Source organism: Bombyx mori, chromosome 21, assembly GCF_030269925.1.
Source record: "Bombyx mori chromosome 21, ASM3026992v2".
NCBI classification, from domain to species: Eukaryota; Metazoa; Arthropoda; class Insecta; order Lepidoptera; family Bombycidae; genus Bombyx; species Bombyx mori.
This window is the reverse complement of record NC_085127.1, coordinates 13856633-13873810: the sequence shown is the minus strand read 5'-3', so window position 1 is coordinate 13873810 and position 17178 is coordinate 13856633. Positions and strand designations below refer to the sequence as shown.

Here is a 17178-nt window from a genome sequence, read left to right as displayed (position 1 = left end):
ACAGCAACGTGTAACTGTTCTGATTTTATTGATATAAAAATGTCATTTAGCGAAACCTATAGGAATCACAAATGAACCACCCATCTTTACATGAGGTCGAAATCTCAATAGTATTGTATACAATAACTGTTCCAATAGATCAACACCGAAACACGTGATTGTTTCGCGGCAGAAATTATCAGGGAAACGGAACCCCTCGTCCCGGCTCTAGTAATGCCAGTTGGGGTTGTATACTCAGAGAATACTGCTGCCCATTCCCACGTGCATCTCTTATGCGGTGACGGTGAACACTACCAAATGAATAATGATATAGATAGTATACACCCCCCCCCTTCCCCTCAGCGGCTTCCACAATCTTTCCCGCAGACACCACCACAAGAAGCAGCGCGTCGGGCGGCGATACTGGACACCCACTCATAATCATTGATTTCTTTTGTTTTCTTGACCGACTTCTTCTCTTGATTCGACGGTTTCTCTTCGTTCGAGCTCTCGTCCCTGAAAAATATTTAATAAATAAACAAAATGAGATTTTCGGAAAACGGAGGTTTTTTTTTCATACCTATTCTAGTGTTCTCGAGAGGCTATTCTAGATTCGCTGAACTGTAGTAGAATTATTTTGTCCGTGCAATTTGGGTCATAAATAATCGAAGCGGTGAAGCGAGTATTTCGCTCTCTCTTCCACTCACGGGCCTTATGGACGGGCATAGTGATGCGCATTATTGTTGTCGATAAGCGTTATCGATAGTGTATTTAGTTTTGTCATTTTGTGGGTTAGTGATAAAAATGAAAGTAAAAATCACTAATCGAACACTTACACCACATAACGCCGCAGCAAGTTAACGAGAACGGCAGAAATTAACACTTTGTAACTTTTCGCGATCTATTTTCATTTCAGTGAAAAATTTTAACCATTGTTGATAGCACACGTGCAAATATTATTTTGAATAAATTCAGCCGTTGTGGTATAAAACCAAGGAATAATAGCTCACGGGGTTCAAACCGGGAGTGGTGCTAACACTGGCCCTAGCAAGAGCCGTGCTTCGCAGAATCTACCACCGGATCGGAACCGCGACCCACTGAGAAGATCCGGCGAGAAGCTCAGTGGGCTGTGTCTGTGGGTTAATTTACTCGTCGAGCCCTTTGTTTGCAAGCAACGGGTTCGGCGAGGACGGTGACCGGGGTGGAGTTTTATTTTTCCACAACAAAAAGAAAATGGCGAAATATCGTGTGCAAGTGCACTCACTCTTCAGAAGAGTGTTCGGAGCCGCTGGACTCGGAGCCTGACGAGGAGGAAGACGAGGACCCCGACGAGGAGCCGGACCCGCTGCTCTCGGGCTCCGAATAGAATTCTTTGTTCTTCTGAATTAAATTCAAACACGGATTTGAAGAGAGTTTCGACAAGCTTTAAAAGCTATTTTGCTATTGATCAACATTGTTAGAGGTAACCGACCTTGAGATATCATCATTCATCACCATTCTCCTGACCTGCGCCGACCCGTCACCTGGGGTCGGCGCCATTTCTTCGCTCACTAACCCCCCCACTTACACATATCGTTTTTTTTACACAATCCCTCTATTTCTCTTTAGGACTACTTCATTCTCTATAGCCTTCATAGTTGTTCAGGCGCCTGAATATAGTCTGTGGTTTTTTTTTTTACCGCGAAAACAGCACTGCCTGGCACGTACCTGCTGCAGCTGCTTGGTGTCGGCCTGGTCGTGGGGCGCGCGGTCGTGCTGGTCGCGCAGCTCGGCGCCGCTGGTGGCGGCGGGCGCGGTGGGCAGCGGCCGGTACCCGGTGGCCGCGCTGCCCAGGTACTGCGACAGCGTGCCCACTGTGTACTGTTGGCGCTCTGACGGACCACACGAATACAAGATTATATACAGCAATACTAGATTATATATATTTTTTTAAAGTGATTTTATGACCTGGTAGCTAAGGACTTTTAAGTCAAATCTTATTTTAATTTTGATTCTTATTTTCATGAAAAATTATAACATGGAGTGAAATGAAATGAAATGAAGATGATTCATTTGAGATATTAATCCACTGGGATGAAATGAAATGAGATGATATGGGATGACATATAATCTCAGTAAAATGGTGGTCATTTACTGAGACTTTTTCAGTGGACTTCTTGGAGGATCCCGAGAAGTTACGTCCAGCGACTTTGTTTCATTTTCCCACATTTGTGCACTTTCACAGATACTAAACAGTTAATAAACCACCGCTATTACACATTTAAACCTGAAGAAACACTGAACAGACAAAATAAAACAAATCACACAACTTCACTCTTCGCGTTCCCGCCAAAAAATCCTTATACATACTAGAGGATGACCTTTTAGAGGAGCTTCGCTCGGTGTTTCTTTTTTGATAAATCGTGTTTTTTAGAAACTATAATTATTTATACACGAATTACACATTGATCTTATATTATTTGTTATTTTCTTTCAATAAAAAAAAAAGTTTATATTTAAATTCGCTGAAATCCGCTGTATACTAAATTTTATGAAAATCGTTGTAGCCGTTTCCGAGATTCAGATTATACATATACATTTATATACAAGAATTGCTCGTTTAAAGATATAAGAAAGATATATTTTTCAGTCTGTTTTAGAGTCACTAGGTAACCTGAAGCGTGTTTCGGATGTAGATTATCCAGCTTACAGCTTGTGCAAATAGGAACGGACTCCGGACACCCTGTGTAGGGTCCGGCGGGCCAAGTGACGCGAGCGCTGCTGAGTCGTAACGAAGGCCGGTCGAATTGTGAAATCTCGTTTTCTTCCCTTTGAACCTTTGGGTCTACGGACGGAGTTCGGTACTCTGTCTGTGTTCTGTATCTGAGGAGTGCTCTGATTGTTCGAGATATTCAACCTGTCTTTGCATTTGCTTTTTACTGCTACTGTTTTGCGTTCAACTACTGCGCGTTTCTAAAGATTATTTCTGCAAAGTGCCATCTGGCTTTGGAATGAATCCCAAGATGTTTCTCGAGTGCTGTGACGCGCCCTACTTTAAACTTGACTTGCGAAGAGTACTCGCTGGTATTGACATTGTTGACGTCCGTGAGCAGCAGTGGTACAAATACTGCAAGTCCACTGTCCTTTGAAGCTGCTCTCGATGGTGGGCTTTGGTTTGTCGGGACAGAAGATGAGCTCACCGGTATCGGCATTGCTGACGTCCGTGAGCAACAGTGGGCCGCATGCCCGTCTGACACAGCCACTAACACTAGCCGGCCCAGTACTTTTTTTTTATTGCCCTTGTAAACAGACGAGCATACGGCCCATCTGATGGTGAGTGGTTAACGTCGCCCATGGACTTCGGCAATACCAAGTCGCTGCCTAGCGAGTCAAGCCGCTCGCTACCGAAAAGGCAAACAGCGGCTACCAGTACTGCAAGTGCTCCTCCACTGACCTTTGAAGCTGCTCTCGATGGTGGGCTTCGGCTTGTCGGGACAGAAGATGAGCGCGGCGTGCGCGGGCAGGCGGGCGCTTGGCGCGGGCAGCAGCAGGCGGCGCAGCATGCGGGCGCGGTCGCGCACGTCGTAGCTGGCGTCGTACCGCGCCAGCGCCACCGCGTAGCGGCACACCGGCGCCGTGTCCGCCTGCGTCACCCACAGCTTGGCCGCCAGCGACAGCACCTGCAGCTTCACCAGCTCCTCCTGCAGACACGTGCATAATTATACACAGTTTAGCCGGTAAAACTATGTATTTATTTTGTAATTTCAATCAGCATAATACATTGGCAGTGTAACAAGGGACTCGCGACTGGTTAGTTCGCGCAGATAATCATAGATGCGTTGCTTACAGTATTTGGCATTATTAACAAATAGCTTAACATATAACTAGAGGTCGGAGTAGGTAGATTGATTTAAGGTCGTTGACGTCAAACGTAGAGGAGAATATGGATATGCCTCCAAAATACCGGAACTTCATATTTATTGTCACATTTGTTTCGGAATATTGAAATTAGCATGAACCTGTGTTTAAGGTGAAAAACGTATTAATAATATCTGCGCTACCAGTGCTAGCTAATGGTAAAAGAAATCAATATTTTATTTTATACAAAAACACCTTGGAATAGTTGGCGTTTTGTCCCTTTCTGTTGAATTAGAAATGACGCTTGTCAGTATGAGATAAAAGTTAGACAGGGTTTTTTGTTATCTTTATCTCATAAATATAGAAATTGTATCCGATTAGAAATAATTTTTTTTCTTTCAATTTAAAAAAAAATATCATTATGGATAAAATGGCATAACCATATTATAATATCTTGACGCAAGTATATAAAATCAATCTACCTACTCCGACCACTGCATATAACCGAAGCCAAAAGAGGCATTATTATATGGCAGTAAGTTGGCAAAAAAATAAGGAAAAAACCGAGTGTCTCTGTTTTATGGCACCGACGATACACCAGCGGTATCTCAAAGTGTCGGCGTACACTCGGCGACACTGCCCCTCCCCCTCACCTGGTCGGCGAAGCTGGCGGCCATGTGCGCGAGCACGGCGGCGGCGCGGGGGTGGTGGGCGCCGTGCTCCGCCACCAGCCACACGGCGGCGGCGCGGGCGTTGGCCGCCAATCTACACACATGCAGATCTTTTTTAAGAAAAAACATTCTTCCAAACTCTTATTATATTGTAATACAAAGCTGTCATATGACGTCACGAATCGCTACGTTTCGCCACAACAATAACACTGATATTATTATTTTCTAAATAATTTATAAAAAAAATTGTTACCATACCCACAAAAGAAAAGCCATGTAATTTAAAGCATTTTAAAGTGGTCACAGATTTACTCATATATAATGTCCATTAAAATTTACTAAAATTAGCAATAAATAATCTCCGGCTTCTTGTCTGCTCGTATCCCTCACCGGTCAGACCGCAGCAGCTTGGCGGCCCGGGCCACGGCGGCCTTGGCGGACGCAGCGCCGCCTCCCACCACTCTCTTCACCACCACCACGGCTTCGCACACCACCCACTCTGTATTAAAAGAACACATGTTAAACGGTCATTAAAAAAAATCAAGCAAAGTCCCGGCCACGAGTTAGTTTAGAAAAATTACTGAGTGACAATAGTAGAAGGTGAATGACCTCACAAGAACCGACCTCTGTAGGTTTTTATCGACTTTAGCGGTGGGCGGGTAGTGGTAACCGATGTGGTAGTGTATCTGTCTATCCTTTAAACTCTTCATTGTCTGGAATAATAGAACTCATGGAGGTCAGACATTTCATGGTAGTCCGCCAGACTTCGCGAGGAGTACGGCTTGAACCAGCTGCTACCACTATATTCTCGTCTTCCCTTCACAATAGTAGTAGGATTGTGTTAGCAACTGTCAAGCGATGATGCTTTTCAGTAATGTGGAAGAACCTTTGCGCAGTGTAGTTACGTTGGAACCCCGGTTTCGTTCAAGTTGTGTTTTTTTTTTTTAAACTAAGCTGATATCCTTGAGAGGCTATTTCAGCGTAACCTTAACTAGTAGGTGAGCTCACGGGGCTCAAACCTGACGACGTTGCTAACACGAACCCTAGCAAGAGCCGTGCTTCGCAGAATCTACCACCGGATCGGTGACGATCCACTGAGAAGATCCGGCGAGAAACTCAGTGGGCTGTGTCTGTGGGTTAATTTACTCGTCGAGCCCTTCGTCGCAAGCGACGGGTTCGACGAGAACAATGACCGGGAGTTGTGATATTTGTGTCCATAGCCTCTTAAGTATCGTGTGCGATTTGCATACGCAAGTAAGAAGTTGTACGCGACAATAGACGTATAAGTTCATTCTCGTTTGAGGGCGTGTCGCACGGGAGGGAGGCTGCGTACCGTCCTTGCTGGAGAGCAGGTGCAGCAGCGAGGCGAGGCAGGCGTCGGTGTGCGGGCGCACGGCGAGCGCGAGGGAGGGAGCCGGTAGAGGGACAGGGGGGGGGCGCTGCGTACCGTCCTTGCTGGAGAGCAGGTGCAGCAGCGAGGCGAGGCAGGCGTCGGTGTGCGGGCGCACGGCGAGCGCGAGGGAGGGGGGCGGTAGAGGGACAGGGGGGGCGCTGCGTACCGTCCTTGCTGGAGAGCAGGTGCAGCAGCGAGGCGAGGCAGGCGTCGGTGTGCGGGCGCACGGCGAGCGCGAGGGAGGGGGGCGGTAGAGGGACAGTGGGGGGGCTGCGTACCGTCCTTGCTGGAGAGCAGGTGCAGCAGCGAGGCGAGGCAGGCGTCGGTGTGCGGGCGCACGGCGAGCGCGAGGGAGGGGGGCGGTAGAGGGACAGTGGGGGGGCTGCGTACCGTCCTTGCTGGAGAGCAGGTGCAGCAGCGAGGCGAGGCAGGCGTCGGTGTGCGGGCGCACGGCGAGCGCGAGGGAGGGGGGCGGTAGAGGGACAGTGGGGGGGCTGCGTACCGTCCTTGCTGGAGAGCAGGTGCAGCAGCGAGGCGAGGCAGGCGTCGGTGTGCGGGCGCACGGCGAGCGCGAGGGAGGGGGGCGGTAGAGGGACAGTGGGGGGGCTGCGTACCGTCCTTGCTGGAGAGCAGGTGCAGCAGCGAGGCGAGGCAGGCGTCGGTGTGCGGGCGCACGGCGAGCGCGAGGGAGGGGGGCGGTAGAGGGACAGTGGGGGGGCTGCGTACCGTCCTTGCTGGAGAGCAGGTGCAGCAGCGAGGCGAGGCAGGCGTCGGTGTGCGGGCGCACGGCGAGCGCGAGGGAGGGGGGCGGTAGAGGGACAGTGGGGGGGCTGCGTACCGTCCTTGCTGGAGAGCAGGTGCAGCAGCGAGGCGAGGCAGGCGTCGGTGTGCGGGCGCACGGCGAGCGCGAGGGAGGGGGGCGGTAGAGGGACAGTGGGGGGGCTGCGTACCGTCCTTGCTGGAGAGCAGGTGCAGCAGCGAGGCGAGGCAGGCGTCGGTGTGCGGGCGCACGGCGAGCGCGAGGGAGGGGGGCGGTAGAGGGACAGGGGGGGCGCTGCGTACCGTCCTTGCTGGAGAGCAGGTGCAGCAGCGAGGCGAGGCAGGCGTCGGTGTGCGGGCGCACGGCGAGCGCGAGGGAGGGAGCCGGTAGAGGGACGGGGGGGGCGCTGCGTACCGTCCTTGCTGGAGAGCAGGTGCAGCAGCGAGGCGAGGCAGGCGTCGGTGTGCGGGCGCACGGCGAGCGCGAGGGAGGGAGCCGGTAGAGGGACGGGGGGGGCGCTGCGTACCGTCCTTGCTGGAGAGCAGGTGCAGCAGCGAGGCGAGGCAGGCGTCGGTGTGCGGGCGCACGGCGAGCGCGAGGGAGGGGGGCGGTAGAGGGACAGTGGGGGGGCTGCGTACCGTCCTTGCTGGAGAGCAGGTGCAGCAGCGAGGCGAGGCAGGCGTCGGTGTGCGGGCGCACGGCGAGCGCGAGGGAGGGGGGCGGTAGAGGGACAGGGGGGGCGCTGCGTACCGTCCTTGCTGGAGAGCAGGTGCAGCAGCGAGGCGAGGCAGGCGTCGGTGTGCGGGCGCACGGCGAGCGCGAGGGAGGGAGCCGGTAGAGGGACGGGGGGGGCGCTGCGTACCGTCCTTGCTGGAGAGCAGGTGCAGCAGCGAGGCGAGGCAGGCGTCGGTGTGCGGGCGCACGGCGAGCGCGAGGGAGGGAGCCGGTAGAGGGACGGGGGGGGCGCTGCGTACCGTCCTTGCTGGAGAGCAGGTGCAGCAGCGAGGCGAGGCAGGCGTCGGTGTGCGGGCGCACGGCGAGCGCGAGGGAGGGAGCCGGTAGAGGGACAGGGGGGGGCGCTGCGTACCGTCCTTGCTGGAGAGCAGGTGCAGCAGCGAGGCGAGGCAGGCGTCGGTGTGCGGGCGCACGGCGAGCGCGAGGGAGGGGGGCGGTAGAGGGACGGGGGGGGCGCTGCGTACCGTCCTTGCTGGAGAGCAGGTGCAGCAGCGAGGCGAGGCAGGCGTCGGTGTGCGGGCGCACGGCGAGCGCGAGGGAGGGAGCCGGTAGAGGGACAGGGGGGGGCGCTGCGTACCGTCCTTGCTGGAGAGCAGGTGCAGCAGCGAGGCGAGGCAGGCGTCGGTGTGCGGGCGCACGGCGAGCGCGAGGGAGGGGGGCGGTAGAGGGACAGGGGGGGCGCTGCGTACCGTCCTTGCTGGAGAGCAGGTGCAGCAGCGAGGCGAGGCAGGCGTCGGTGTGCGGGCGCACGGCGAGCGCGAGGGAGGGAGCCGGTAGAGGGACAGGGGGGGGGCGCTGCGTACCGTCCTTGCTGGAGAGCAGGTGCAGCAGCGAGGCGAGGCAGGCGTCGGTGTGCGGGCGCACGGCGAGCGCGAGGGAGGGGGGCGGTAGAGGGACGGGGGGGGCGCTGCGTACCGTCCTTGCTGGAGAGCAGGTGCAGCAGCGAGGCGAGGCAGGCGTCGGTGTGCGGGCGCACGGCGAGCGCGAGGGAGGGAGCCGGTAGAGGGACAGGGGGGGGGCGCTGCGTACCGTCCTTGCTGGAGAGCAGGTGCAGCAGCGAGGCGAGGCAGGCGTCGGTGTGCGGGCGCACGGCGAGCGCGAGGGAGGGGGGCGGTAGAGGGACGGGGGGGGCGCTGCGTACCGTCCTTGCTGGAGAGCAGGTGCAGCAGCGAGGCGAGGCAGGCGTCGGTGTGCGGGCGCACGGCGAGCGCGAGGGAGGGAGCCGGTAGAGGGACAGGGGGGGGGCGCTGCGTACCGTCCTTGCTGGAGAGCAGGTGCAGCAGCGAGGCGAGGCAGGCGTCGGTGTGCGGGCGCACGGCGAGCGCGAGGGAGGGGGGCGGTAGAGGGACGGGGGAGGCGCTGCGTACCGTCCTTGCTGGAGAGCAGGTGCAGCAGCGAGGCGAGGCAGGCGTCGGTGTGCGGGCGCACGGCGAGCGCGAGGGAGGGAGCCGGTAGAGGGACAGGGGGGGGGCGCTGCGTACCGTCCTTGCTGGAGAGCAGGTGCAGCAGCGAGGCGAGGCAGGCGTCGGTGTGCGGGCGCACGGCGAGCGCGAGGGAGGGAGCCGGTAGAGGGACAGGGGGGGGGCGCTGCGTACCGTCCTTGCTGGAGAGCAGGTGCAGCAGCGAGGCGAGGCAGGCGTCGGTGTGCGGGCGCACGGCGAGCGCGAGGGAGGGGGGCGGTAGAGGGACGGGGGAGGCGCTGCGTACCGTCCTTGCTGGAGAGCAGGTGCAGCAGCGAGGCGAGGCAGGCGTCGGTGTGCGGGCGCACGGCGAGCGCGAGGGAGGGAGCCGGTAGAGGGACAGGGGGGGGGGCGCTGCGTACCGTCCTTGCTGGAGAGCAGGTGCAGCAGCGAGGCGAGGCAGGCGTCGGTGTGCGGGCGCACGGCGAGCGCGAGGGAGGGAGCCGGTAGAGGGACAGGGGGGGGGCGCTGCGTACCGTCCTTGCTGGAGAGCAGGTGCAGCAGCGAGGCGAGGCAGGCGTCGGTGTGCGGGCGCACGGCGAGCGCGAGGGAGGGGGGCGGTAGAGGGACGGGGGAGGCGCTGCGTACCGTCCTTGCTGGAGAGCAGGTGCAGCAGCGAGGCGAGGCAGGCGTCGGTGTGCGGGCGCACGGCGAGCGCGAGGCGGCCCAGCGCGTGCAGCGTGGCGGCGCGCACCCCCCGCTCCCCGCCGCCCGCGTGCGCCTGCAGCTCCCGGATGACGCCGGCCGCGCTGCTCTCCGTCGCCAGGTTCGTCAGGATCTCCAGCTTCAGCAGCTTGATGTGACTCGGATCCGAGTTCCGAATGAGAAACGACTTTAAGTACGGGTCGAACAGCGCCTGCGGATACCAGACTCATCTCAGTGTTAGAATTGAATTCTGTTCTATCACAAACAAAATTTATTTATTTATATCTTTGTTTCAATCAGATTCTCCGCAGTAGTCAAGAATGTTGTATCTAAGAACATAGAAGTGAAGAAATTAGTTTATGTTTACCTGGTGAGGTATGCTGAAGAACAACAAGACCTAGCTTTGCTGTCGATCAGCACTTTCCAGAGAGCTCTGAAGGTAAACATTGTTTTGAAATAATGAGGGCCATTGTTAAATTCCCTCGATTAATTACTTTACTATTATTAATACTGGTGGTAGGACCTCTTGTGAGTCCGCGCGGTTAGGTACCACCACCCTGCCTATTTCTGCCGTGAAGCAGTAATGCGTTTCGGTTTGAAGGGTGGGGCAGCCGTTGTAACTATACTGAGACATTAGAACTTATATCTGAAAGTGTGAGACGCATTTACGTTGTAGATGTCTATGGGCTCCAGTAACCCATTAACACCAGGTGGGCTGTGAACTCGTCCACACATATAAGCAATAAAAAAAATTAAAAAAAAAATGCGTATTGTGAACTCGTCCGGGTAGGTACCATCACCCTGTTTGTTTTTGCCGCGAAGCAGTAATGGGTTCCGGTTTGGAGGGTGGAAGACGGGTGGGGTAGAGCGTCTCCGGTAGTGACTTGACACCGGGTGGGTCGCGGGCTCGTTCACAGTACGCGCTGCTGGTGGGGCGCAGGCTCACCCGCCTGGAGACCGTGAGGGCGGCGATGCAGTTCAGCACCACGCTCTGCACCTCCACCGGGGCGCGCAGCAGCCGTATCATGGCCTTCGCCACCGGCGGCAGCTCCTGGGCTGAAATCAATGTACACTCTATTAGCATTAATTTAAAGTCCGTTTTCAAATGATTGGTTACCGCACATTTTGGTATTACTGTTCTGATGCGGTATTCGATGGGTTTATGGCCACCTGATGTACAGTTACCGTTCCTTCGTACCGTATCTCCACTCACGAGCAAAAGAGAAATCTTTGAAAAGTATTATCTCGTGCTATATGGTCATAAATGTCTAATATGCAAGCATCATTTCAGTTTTCACTAGGATAATCGTGATAGGACGAGTAAATTATAATGAATTAACCTAGTTCGTCTCTTTCCAGCTTATAGCGAATGAGCGGCGCAGAAATAGACAAAAACTTATCTGTCTTCTTCTTCCTTCTTTCCTATTACCCTCTGCTGGGATGTAGGGCTCGGATCAAATTCTTCAATTTTTTTATTGCTTAGATGGGTGGACGACTTCACAGCCCACCTGGTGTTAAGTGGTTACTGGAGCCCATAGACATTTACAACGCAAATGCGCCACCCACATTGAGATATGAGGGTGGTGGTACCTACCCGTGCGGACTCAATAGATCCTACCACCAGTAATTAAAATTATAATTTTGCGGGTTTGTTCTTTATTACACGATATTATTCCTTCACCGTGGAAGTCAACCCTGAACATTTGGTAAGTACGTATTTGATTAGGAAAATTGGTACCCGCCTACAGGATTCGAACACCTTTGCATCGCTACATACGAATGCACCGGACGTCTTATCCTTTAGGCCACGACGACTTCATATTTGCATCGGTCTTGGGCAGTCTGTTCTAGTGGGACGACCACGTCATGCCGGAGACGCCCAGCTCCTGCTCTACTGAGCGACGCCAAGTCGTTCTGGGACGGTCTCTCTTCCTTTTGCCAGACACTTTCCAGGTCTTTACTGGTGGTAGAACCTCTTGTGAGTCCGGACGGGTAGGTACCACCGCATTGCCTATTTCTGCCGTGAAGCAGTAATGCGTTTCGGTTTGAAGGGTGTGGCAGCCGTTATAACTATACTGAGACCTTAGAACTTATATCTCAAGGTGGGTGGCGCATTTACGTTGTAGATGCCTATGGGCTCCAGTAACCACTTAACACCAGGTGGACTGTGAAGTCGTCCACCCATGCAAGCAATAAAAAATAAAAAAAAAGGTCGATGCTTGGTTAGCTGGGTATCGGGCTTTCTTAATGTGTGACTCATCTGTAGTTTTGAATGCTCACCGGGAGCACAGTGGTAGAACAGTTGCGCCACAGCCATCACGACTCCGGAGTTCCTGCTCTGCAGCAAGGGTTTGGCCGCGCGCAGCAGCAGCCTGAGGTCGGGGTCCACGGTGGGGGAGCGGGAGTGCTTCCGGGGACTGTCCTCGTCGCTGTCCGACTCGTAGAACGGCTTCTCTGATTCGCTGTCGCTCGAGTACTCCTGAGAGAGAACATATAGCGCTCCTACGGTCAAGAGGCCGGTAGTGTCAGCTGAGCACAACGGGTCTAAGGTGCCAACATAGGTTTAGACCATGAGATCAAAACATCCCTTTTAAACGAGAACAACATCTTGCCTCATACCCTTTTTTAAATACCCTTAACCGGATAAACAGCTGACTATTTAATATTGCAATAACATATCTAAATGCAATGCGATGAAAGCAAGAATAACTAAACCAAATTGTACTTGAAAGTGTAATTATTTCCTTATGTATATATATATTTGTTCCTAACGTATTATGGATATGTGCGAGCATTTTGCTTCTGAGAATTGTTTAAATCATTGATCTAATATTACAGTTTCATAGGCAACAGAAAAATAATAAATCATATTTAAAAAAAAAACAAAAAAAAACACGCTTTATATAAAATTCAACTAAAAAATAGAAAATAAATTTTAATAAATTCACATTGATTGATTGAATGTTGTGTGCCAAGCATTTAATAATTTACGTAAAATCGTGTTTTTATTAAAAACCTGTTACATAGATACGACTTAAAAAATAATAAAATTAGTGTATTGTTATCGGTCCTCGATAAATCTACAAAGTTTGAATGGAATCTGGCCGTTTAAAGTGGGTCAAAATCGCGTCTAAAGGAGTCAGTTACAAACATACATACAAGCGAAGCTAATATAAAGCGTGTAAAAAAGGCTACCCTCGAATCATAACAATTAACAAGAAAAAGTTATTTTTGTAAAAATGCGATGCGACCTCATGCGTCCGCTGGCGCGACATGCCTCACCTCACTGTTTGGGTCGGGGAAGAAGGTTTTGGCGTACACCGTCAGCACATTCAGGATGGCCAGCTGTCCCCACTCGTCCACATCGGCCAGCAAGCCGCACAATTTCCTGTAACAAACATCATTTAAGCAGTCGCTGGAGAGTAACATTTATCTTATATTTTTAAACGAGCAATTCTTGTTCTTTCTGAATCATTTAATCTGAATCTCGGAAACGGCTCCAACGATTTTCATAAAATTTAGTATACAGGGGATTTCGGAGGGCGACAAATCGATTTAGCTACGATTTATTTTCAGAAAATGTTGTTTTATTCGTGTTTTCAATAATCAACTTTGTGACTCTTCTCGACATCTATTGGCGAATAATAACACTATTTTTTTTAATTGAGAGCAACTAACTGCTTTAAAAACACAATAACACTAAAGCTATTTCAGCAGAAGGCGTTGTTAAGCAACCCGAAGCCAATGAGTGTTCGGTTTGAGGTTAGACAAAGAAAATGAATTGTTTATTTATATTATTTGTGTCTTTTTAACTCACGTGTTCACTTAAAAATGCCTAAACGATCTTGGAATATTTCATCATTTTATTAATATGCAATTCGTATTTAAATATCGACGCTTGAAAGGCAAACGTGACTAAGCGACAATGTGTGAACTTTACAGTAGACTAATTTAAAGTTGAAATTAATTTAAAATATACCTGAGAAATACCTGAAAAAAAATCTATTTTAACGAATCTAGCTGTAGGATTGAAATCATTTTAATAGACCTAAAAATTTTTTTTTTTTGCGCATCGATAATGGTTATTGCCTATCATTTATTTACAAAGCAGTTATTGTCGCTTAGTCACGTTTGCCTTTCAAGCGTCGATATAATTTCTAAAAAACACAATTTCTCAAAAAAAATACCGAGCAAAGCCCGATCATCATCTAGTATGGTATAAACTAGTTAAACTAGTTAAGTGTACACACCACAACGTGATTACAGACACTGAGACATGAGATGGAATCAATTACATTGTACGCCGCTATCCCACTCTTCAAACCGGAATACATGATACTTTGTGGCGGAAATAAGCAGATGCGAACTTGATATAGAACTAGTAAAGGCCTATTTTTAAAGCCTAGTTTTAACAACATATCCACAGATTTCAGTTGACGTCATTTGGGCCTGTAACATCGAGCACTCTATAAACTGAGAGCAGTGAGCACCCGTCCAGTAACAATGGGTATATATGTAGACAGTTGAAGAGTGGCACTTGCCTGTAGCTCCTGTGTATGAGGCTCATCCGGTCGCCGCACACCTCCGAGAAGGCCATCGCAGCAGAGCCGACCACAAGCGGCGCCTTGTCCGATAGCAGCTTGTCTATTATGGCAACCAATTCCTCCTTCTGTTCTGGATCCAAGCTGAAGAAAAACAAATTATTTCTCAACGCATTTCTTAAATAATTATTCCTTTGATCCCGATTGAAACAAATGACAAACTTTTAGTATATTATTATAGTATACTAGCTGTACCCGACCGCTTTGCTGGGCATTTAAAATTAACATTATTATTTCTCACCCCCACTAAGATTCTCATCATTAACGCCCCCGCAACTGGTGTAGGTCCAACACTCATATAAATATTAGCCTATCCATTAATTACATGTATCTTCTACATGGATAACAAGTTTTAAGTCATCGGATGCATGGTTCAGTAGTTATAATGGAACATCCGTAAAAATAACTGTAGATTTATATATTAGTATAGATTATGGGCTTTACTGGAAAACTTTTGGTGTATTATTATAGTATATTATGGGCTTTACTTCTGAGCAAAAATAAAACAAGGCATGGCAACATTAATTTGACACAAAAAAAAAATTGTTGTATAAAATGTATTTAGATGTGCAAGAACCGACAGATTTATGATAATAATAATATACATATAAAAAAATAGACAGGTGATTCACCATGCATGCTTTTTTGTGTGTATGCATGCTGTGAATAGCCTAACCAATGTTATTTTTAGAAATAGTAATATTGTATTTGTTTTAAGTATTATTATTTTATTTATCATTTCGTAAACAAGTATGCCATACCTATAAAGTTTGGGTATTGCGTGGGCAGCAGTCTTCCTTACATACGGACTCATGTCGGCAGCTGAGTCTCTGATGGCCAACATCACAATTGGAACTATCATGGGCACGCGGATTGAGGATAACACTCTTAGGGCGCTCGCTCTTATTAGTTGATTAGGATCCTACAGTAAAATTGCAAAAACAATGAAAAAATAGCAAATCAAATTCAGTTATGTGCGTATTAAGTCATCTGATGTATTAATCGAGGGGATTTGACAATGGCCCTCATCATTTCAAGACTATGTTTACCTTTAAAGCTCTCTGGAAAGTGCTGATCGACAGCAAAGCTAGGTCTTGTTGTTCTTCAGCATACCTCACCAGATAAACATAAACTAATTTCTTCACTTCTATGTTCTTAGATACAACATTCTTGACTACTGCTGGGAATCTGATTGAAACAAAGAAATAAATAAATTTTGTTTGAATCCTACTGTGTGATAGAACAGAATTCATTTTGGATCATCATATACTCCATGAATATATTGTATTTTTTACGTTTTCTGCATGTAGAGATGAACTGAAATTTACCAATTGAAGAATTGATGATTAATAAAAAAAATATCAGTTTTGAATGAATGAAGCAATCTTAGACAACAGAATCAAGATTTAAAAACTTTAAAATACAACACCCAAACTTAGCTTAACTAAAGGTAGTACAGGCTATTGTCAGACCAAACAAACAATTACCACTGCCTATCTGTGGCATAGAGTTTAGTTTGAGAACTTCTTCTTATCTTTATCCCACAGTGGCTTCAATACAGCATCTCCAATTTTTCCTTTCAGGCATATCATGTAATCTATGCACTCACACTCTTCGCTTCCAAAATTGCAAACATGTTTTTTCAAAAGCATATACAAGTATTAATATATTTTACTTACAAATCAGAAGCATCTCTTCCTTTAGCAATCATGCCAATAATTCTCTTCATCGCCTCCAGTTTAAGGGAGTCCTTTGATCCATCAAGCATTAATTTCAGGTCATCGTTTCTGAAACAAAATTAGAGGATTCTCATTGTTGTTTCTTTTGTTGAAATGAACATTCATTGAATGGTGTACTGTGATCCCACAGGCAAATCAATCCTACCTACTTGTACCGCACATCACTGCAATTACAGGAAGTATTCCTGAATATTCCCAAAGTATTAGAATTCTAGTCAAATGAAAAATACAGCCAGGTTGGCTTGTAAATAGTTCGAAGTCGTAAATATTGAGAAACAGTACATCATGACATTACAATATGAATTCTGCTGCATTCTGTGACAAAAGTTCAGTCTCACTTGTGCAATAACAGTCTGCATTTTACCTCAGGTCACTATGAAAATAATTATAATTTTCAGTGAAGGACCCAATGTACCACATAATTTTATTACATTGTGGTATTACAGTAAAAAGATAATAATTGTTTTGATATTTTATCATAGGAAGATTCTGTAGATTAAGATATATTTGTGAAACTAATTTTAAACATATATGGATATTTGGACAATTGTTTATTTTTGCATTTTATATAAACATGGTACAGTCGCATTTTATGTGTCAATGTGGAGTAATATTATTCAATAAATAGTGAGATCATCATTATTCTCCCGCCCTTCCCTCAGTCACCTCAGGTCCGTGCAACATGTTTTCTCCTTCCATACTTCTCTATCTTAAACCATTTCTTCATTCACTCCCCTCTTACACATATCGGCTTTCACACAATCCATCCATTGTTTCTTAGGTCTACCTGTTCCTCTAAAGCCTTCCACATTCATAGTTAAAGCTCTCTTAACCACCTCAATGTTATTACGTCTTATCACATGTCCATACCATCCTAAACGTCCACTTCTCAACTTCTCTATCACAGGTGCCACTTTTAGACTTCCTCTAACACATAAATAAATATTAAGCTGTGGTAGTAAAATGTATCAATAAAAAGTAGTTTGGTATCAAATGTTTTGGTAATTTCTAGTACTTAATAACTTATAAAGTATGTAGATACTGTATTACTCGTGTATTAAATATGTATTATACACATTTTATTCATGAGAATAAAACTTTAATGAAAAATGTGGAAACTCAAAATTACTTTTTGAAATCTGGTTGAAAGAACGCCCCTGATGCGGGATCGCTTGCCGGGTACTCCACCTCGCCGGTAACGACCTTGTCGTTGTTGTAAGAAGTCGTACTCGTCATATTGTTAATGTTCGCCCAATATATACAGAAAATATTTGAAGAACCTTCAAAAATAAACTAATAGCAAGATCGCATTCTTCAATCTTCGTATCCACTGTGGTGACGTGACGTTAACTGTCAAG

General features: G+C 48.7%; 1 protein-coding gene across 1 annotated transcript in view; it reads right to left on the bottom strand.

Annotated features, from left to right (window-relative positions):
- The window catches only part of LOC101743168 (AP-3 complex subunit beta-2), a 24338-nt gene extending 7160 nt beyond the window's left edge, over positions 1 to 17178 (bottom strand). Inside the window, exons 1-15 of the mRNA XM_038018378.2 lie at positions 16950 to 17178; positions 15761 to 15868; positions 15131 to 15269; positions 14843 to 15003; positions 14022 to 14165; positions 12763 to 12868; positions 11761 to 11959; positions 10427 to 10536; positions 9424 to 9691; positions 4878 to 4986; positions 4470 to 4581; positions 3413 to 3659; positions 1687 to 1850; positions 1244 to 1359; positions 415 to 495 (exon numbers count right to left, since the gene is read on the bottom strand). Of these exons, the coding sequence (XP_037874306.1) occupies positions 415 to 495; positions 1244 to 1359; positions 1687 to 1850; positions 3413 to 3659; positions 4470 to 4581; positions 4878 to 4986; positions 9424 to 9691; positions 10427 to 10536; positions 11761 to 11959; positions 12763 to 12868; positions 14022 to 14165; positions 14843 to 15003; positions 15131 to 15269; positions 15761 to 15868; positions 16950 to 17056 (2171 nt within the window). The 5' untranslated portion in view covers positions 17057 to 17178. The remainder of the gene's footprint in view (positions 1 to 414; positions 496 to 1243; positions 1360 to 1686; positions 1851 to 3412; positions 3660 to 4469; positions 4582 to 4877; positions 4987 to 9423; positions 9692 to 10426; positions 10537 to 11760; positions 11960 to 12762; positions 12869 to 14021; positions 14166 to 14842; positions 15004 to 15130; positions 15270 to 15760; positions 15869 to 16949) is intronic.